The following is a 6,298-nucleotide window of genomic DNA, read 5'->3' as shown; positions in this document are numbered from 1 at the left end:
AATTACGCTATTATTAATAATACTATTAATATCAAAATAATGCATTCTCCAGAGTAAAGCGAGGATACCTCGCCACCGGCTTCGATCCGGTTCTTCTGGGGTTCTCATGCAAGGAATCGCGCCCAGGAAAGGACCGAAGTGCTGTCAACTCGGAGGCTTTGGAAATGTGACGTCGCTTCCAGGTCGAGATGCGATAAGACTGGGCTCCGTGTGGGTGTGCGGGAATAAAAGTATGGAAAAGGGTTGAGGTTAACTTGTCGCTTTAGTCTCTGCATATCTATTCAGAAGTAAGTTCCACTGAGTTTAGTGGCGCTTACTCCCAAGAAAACGTGCGGAGGACGTCAGCACAGATCTCTTAACATCATCGGAGATGATGCTAAAATGAAGTAGGTCTGCCAGGAGCAAATGCTCTGGGATTAAGGAGCCTCTAAATAATTGTTCGGCTTCACTATTTTAAAAGCTTCCATTGCTCCAGGCAGCCTCGCTTCCAGTTCCGTCACTTGGTTTGGGGATTTCCTCCATCTCGGGGATTTAAGGGAGGAAATGCGGAAGATCGATATTATTTCTGTCTGGTTATTTCCAAAAACCTTTCTTTCTTTCTTTCTTTCTTTCTTTCTTTCTTTCTTTCTTTCTTTCTTTCTTTCGTATTTAAAAATATCTACCGTACTTTCCCCCCCTTCCCTGGTAGAGCTCCGCTGGAGAAGGATCCTTTATGCCTGCAAATGCTTTGGGGGGAGCAGGTGCTGCGAAGGTGGCAACCCCCTCTTCCCCATGCAGACTTCCCTGGAAGCGCAGGTCCCTCTCGATTTGGAGAGTGGCCACGCGCTCCGAGCGCCATTCAAGTGCCGGAAGGTGGGAAGGCTCAGGCGCGCAACTACTTTCCGTGCGTGCTGGCTTCCTGAGTTCACACGATCGAGGAGTGCGCGTGCCTGGATCGAAGAAACCCCACCAATAAAGGCCGAGCAAACATCTGGGCGTATGTTTGACAGATTTACCCATACGCAAATCAGCTGGCAATCAGACTGCAAGCCGCCTGCAAAGTTTGCTCCCCGTCGCGGTGTCCAGCACCATCACCAAGAACCGGAGCAGCTATCGCGTGTCTTCGCTCTGGAGCAAACTCTCCCGAAGTTGAGGCGCGCGTGTGCCTTCCTTTTCCCGTCGCTGACCCTCTGTCATTCAACCCAATTCCCATGACAAGCGAGATTGTCAGCTAGTTGCCCCAACAGTCAAAGGCGCATCCCTTTGGCCTGCCCTCAACCATTTCCCAAGCCTTCCCCCCGCCGGCTCCCGCATGCTTCCTCCTAGGCCAGGGGTCAGCAACCTTTTTCAGCTGTGGGCCGGTTCACTGTCCCTCAGACCTTGTGGGGGGTGCGGACTATATTTTGAAAAAAAATAATGAACGAATTCCTATGCCCCACAAATAACCCAGATATGCATTTAAATAAAAGCACACATTCTACTCATTCAAAAACACGCTGATTGTCCGCGGGCCGGATTGAGAAAGCGACTGGGTCGCATCCGGCCTCCGGAGCTTAGGTTGCCTACCCCTGTCCTAGGCCCTCTGCCCAACAAATTCTCGCACGGTGTCACCACCGAAGCAGTTGCCAAAGTTCCTGGCTTTTCTGGCGCGGTGATCCAACTCACATTGAACGAGTAGGTCTGAGCATCCTACACACACTATACCCTTGAAGCACAGTCGAAGCACATTTCCCCCCTCAAAGAATTCTGGGCACTGAAGTTTCTTAAGAGCTGCTGAGAATGGTAACTGTGAGGTTTAAACCACAGTGCCCAGAATTCTATGAGAGTAAGGATATGAGGATATGTTGCAAAGGCACAGTGTACCCTCACTTAGTCCCGGGATTCCAAGCCCAAGGCCAAGACTGAACTGCAGGAGGGCACCCACGCAGTGGCCCTGAGTGCTAAGTGGGGACTACTTCAGGCTCCATGCTAAGGTCCTCATTCCGTGCCTACTTCTTGGGGAAGGAGATGCGCCATCAATCTCAGAGGGCCGGATTTTCCAGTAAACGAGCATAGCAAACGTCACTGTGAGCTCTAGTTACCTAGGGATTAGATCCAGAAATATTATTGGAAAGCATTGAAAGTACTCAATTATCTGAGGTCCCCCCCCAGCAGTAGTCTGCCTCCCGCAATATTTTATTCACGGGGTATTTTTACTTTGATTTCCAAAAAAAAAAAAGCTCAACAACTTTGGCTGCCCCCCCCCCCCGCAACAAAAATCCTGGCTACGCTCACAGGTCAGTTATCCTGAACAAAATGGGACTTCCCTTTGAGCGAAGAGTTTTAGAAACGGGTGCCCTCCTCGCTCAACAATAGGCAACTGGGAAACAACCGCAGCAGTTGCCTCTCAATTTGGTTTGGTCCCAGTAAGTGCGCAGGGGAGAACTGGGGTCATGGTAAAAATTCTAGTTTGGATTCGGGCATTTTGAACTCAGTGGCATTTACTTCCAAGTTAACATATTTAGGGGGTCGGGGTGGTCAATCGTTTTAGGAGAACTACGCTGCTTTACCTTACCCTGCCTGGCCAAGGGAAATTTGAAATAAATTTGGGTGCACATTATATTGGGTGTAGTCGTTTCTGTGCTGGCTCCGCTTTGCAAAATGTTGTGCCTTGGTGACGTGTGGCAGGGGCGGCTTCTTTTTTGCTTACTTGGGGGTCACTTGCTCACATGCACGCGCTCGCGCACGCACACACACGGAGTTGTTGCGCTGTTTAAGATGCCTTATGCATATTTCCGCAGGATAGAAAGAAACGAACACAGCGTGAGCCAAAGCAATGCGAACGGAACGGAGTCCAGTTTCATCTGTGAGCCATTTCCCACAGACTCAAACTGATCTGGGGGGAAAAAAGATTTATTTGAAAGTTAAATCCCAGAAAATCAATAGAATTTGCTTCCCAGTAAATGGCCTAAGCTAAACGCACTACTCGAAACTATACTCTCCATGGAATCTACGCAGTCTCCATCATATTTTAAGATTGAAAATTTTCAGAGATATTGGGGAGATTTCAATACAGTATATATGTATCTCCATACCAGTAGGATTCCAAACGCGCTCACTTGGGAAGCACGTTATCCCTGTTTTGTTTTTCCGTCCAACCAAATAAACATGCTCAACATAACTTCAAGAAATGATAAAAGAATTGGTAAGTCCATGGAGATGTCAGGCAAAACTCCAATATTTTTAACTGAAAACAACAAAAATATAGTCTGCGAACCGCCGCATTTATAGTTCACAATAATAATGATGATAAAATAAATTTATAAATCAATAAAGCCCTTGTCTACCGTCTCGGGACAGGCCAGAGGCATTATGAGACGTGGGGGCAGGATAAATTATTTCGAAAAGTGAGTTATTCAGGAACATGGCCTACATTTTTATAGAGCATCCACACGTCGATTGGACAGTCCCGAGGCACGCTTGCCTTTGAAACCGACAGTAGGGGTAAACCACAACCCAGTCAACATAAAAACAGCCCCTTTAAATGCACTAGGAAGAGGGGATGAACTTCGGGGACAGCAGTCTGAATGTCTGATGCACATTTCAATTAAGACTGCAGTCCTATCTCCACTTACCTGGGAGCAAGCCGCCCTGAACTCACAAGGAATTACTTATGAGTAAGCAGGTATAGGATTAAACTGCAAACGATATTCGTTTGTTCCCGCACGGGGATAGCTAACCCGATCGAGCGCCACTGATTCTGCCGGGCAGCGAACCGAGGCCGAGGAGTGGCATCATAAAGCCCACTTTCTCCTGAGTAGCCTCAGAGTGTTCCCCCAAACCTCATGGAAACCCCTCGGAGGCTACTTCGGAGTAAGATTTCCCCGCCTCTTCTCTATACTTCGTTTACTCAAAAGTACTTCTAACGGGACTTGCTTCTTAGTTAGTAAACGTGCAGAGGACAGCAGACTTGACGGACAAAACCAGACGTTGCTTAAAGGAGCACGAGCGCCTCCCTAAGCTCGGAGCTCCGGGGATTTGGAAAGCCAAGCTCCCGGCACGTTGGATCGTGTCTCTCTCCCCTCCCCCATTTCCTAACCCACCCACCCCCTATTTATTTGACACATACGAAGAGGGAGGATCAAGATGCCCCCGCCCTTAAGCCCCGACGAGGGTTCCAGCCTCCTCCCGGCCCGTCGAAGAAGAGAGGCCAAAGCGAGCGCAGGCTGTGCGCACTGTCCGTCCCCGGCGGGGCGGGGCTGCCGCCTCCGGGACTCCCGCGTGTCCCTCGGCTGAGGGGTCCGCGGGAGGCTCCGGCGCACAATGCCTGCGAAGCGGGGTCCTTGCTAAACGGGGCAGTCCAAGCGCGCCCCGCTGAATAATGGCGCGTCATCCCGAACAAGCCCCTTCGAGGCAGGAGGGCGCCTTTTGTCTCTCTGGCTCGCCCGCGGCTCTATAAAAGACCCCTCGGCTGGCGAGGCAGCCTTAGAGCGAGCTCAGGCGCGCAGCCGCACGCACACCAAACCAGCAGCTCTCCTGGAGAGGGAGGGGGGAGAGAGAGAGGCGGGGAAGGGGGATCTCCTCCTCTGTCTCGACCACTTTCATTCTCGAAGGCAGAAGAGCTTGGTGGCCCTCCTGCCTGCCGGCTTGCCATTCCTCCTCCTGTTCCTCCTTCCCCTCGAGCGGGGAAGTCCTTTCTTGCACCTTCCCGGCCACTGCAGCCAGACCATGAATTCTGACTCCAGCTCTCTCTCCAGCAGAGCCTCCTCGCCAGACATGGAGGAGATGTACCTGCGGGACCATCATCATCACCACCACCACCACCACCACTCGGTCTCGTCGACGCAGAGCGAGGTGGGCCAGCGCGGGCCGGGAGAGGGCCTCTCTCGTGCCGGCTCCAAGGGCTCGTCGAGCGAAAGCAGCAAGTACAAGATCAAGAAACAGCTGTCCGAGCAGGACCTGCAGCAGCTGCGGCTGAAGATCAACGGGCGCGAGCGCAAGCGGATGCACGACCTCAACCTGGCCATGGACGGGCTCCGCGAGGTGATGCCTTACGCGCACGGGCCGTCGGTGCGCAAGCTCTCCAAGATCGCCACGCTGCTGCTGGCGCGCAACTACATCCTGATGCTCACCAGCTCCCTGGAGGAGATGAAGCGGCTGGTGGGCGAGATCTACGGCGGCCACCACTCGGCCTTCCACTGCGGGACAGTGGCGCACTCCGCCGGGCACCCGGCCCACCCGCCGGGTGCCGTGCACCCTGTGCACCCGATCCTGGGCGGCGCCTTGTCCTCGGGGGGCAACCCGTCGCCGCTCTCTGCTTCCTTGCCGGCCATCGGCGCCATCCGGCCGCCGCACTCGCTGCTCAAGACCCCCCCGGCGCCGCCGGCCCTGCAGCTCGGAGGGGGCTTTCAGCACTGGGCCGGCTTGCCTTGTCCCTGCAGCATCTGCCAGATGCCCCCGCCGCCGCACCTCTCGGCTCTCACCACGACGGCCAGCCTGGCCCGGATCTCCACAGAAGCCAAGGACCTGCTGAAGTGAACTCGCCGCCGCCTCTCAGAGGGGGCCTTGGCCAAGTCTCTCGCCCGCCCGCGGGAGGGTCTAGCGAAGACCACCGCCCGCCCCCTCGGGGAAAAAACCTCTCGCTGCCCGGGAAGCCGCGGGGGGGGGGGGCAAGCCGGAAGGACTCGAGAAGGTGAAGCAGCCCAGAGGTCCCGCGGTGTCGTCGCATGCTTGATTCTCCTCCTCCAACTCCTGTTTCCCCCCCCCCTCTCTCTCGCTCTCTCTTTCTCTCTCCCTCCCTCCCTCCCTCCGTCCCGTCTGATGCTGTCTCCAAACTTCATTTGCTGTAACCAGGGGGACGTGTGTGTCTGTGTTTAGGGGCAAAGGACCTTACAAGGTAACCTTTTTGGTTGGATTCTGGGTGTTTTGTTTTTCCTGTGATTTATTTTTCTTTTAAAATCCCTGTCAGTTCAGGAAATAGGGAGAGGGGAGGGAACGAGAATGTACATAAGTGCTTTAAAACGGATTGGGGGGAGAGATGGCTCTCTCTCTCCCCCCCCCCCATTGTACTTGTTCACAGCCGCAGAAGCGGTCGCTTGCTTGGTTGGATTGCGGTTCGCAACGATTTCGCCGTCTAGGAAAGCGTGGAAGGGTCATTCCTGGAGCTGAAGGGTGTGGGGGCTGATATGGAACAAAGCTCGTTTTAGAAACCAGTGGCCAGGATCCAGCCCTAGTAAGTTTGCAATCCTGTGCACACTTCATCAGGACTTCTGAGTCAAGCAGTGCAGGTCTGTGCAAAGACAAGTTAGAAAGTAAGAGGATTTACTTTGGATTAAGTCCT

General features: G+C 53.4%; 1 protein-coding gene across 1 annotated transcript; it reads left to right on the top strand.

Moving 5' to 3' along the window:
- Positions 1–4,151: 4,151 nt before the first annotated feature.
- On the top strand, positions 4,152–5,736 carry OLIG3 (oligodendrocyte transcription factor 3). Its single transcript, XM_033145515.1, has one exon. It carries the CDS (start codon positions 4,687–4,689, stop codon positions 5,494–5,496), a length of 810 nt encoding a protein of 269 aa, XP_033001406.1. The 5' UTR covers positions 4,152–4,686; the 3' UTR covers positions 5,497–5,736.
- Positions 5,737–6,298: the final 562 nt, after the last annotated feature.

The sequence above is a fragment of the Lacerta agilis genome, chromosome 3 (genome assembly GCF_009819535.1).
Source record: "Lacerta agilis isolate rLacAgi1 chromosome 3, rLacAgi1.pri, whole genome shotgun sequence".
In the NCBI taxonomy this organism is placed as follows: domain Eukaryota; kingdom Metazoa; phylum Chordata; class Lepidosauria; order Squamata; family Lacertidae; genus Lacerta; species Lacerta agilis.
The sequence above is the reverse complement of the archived record's forward strand: the minus strand, read 5'-3'. Positions and strand labels throughout refer to the sequence as shown.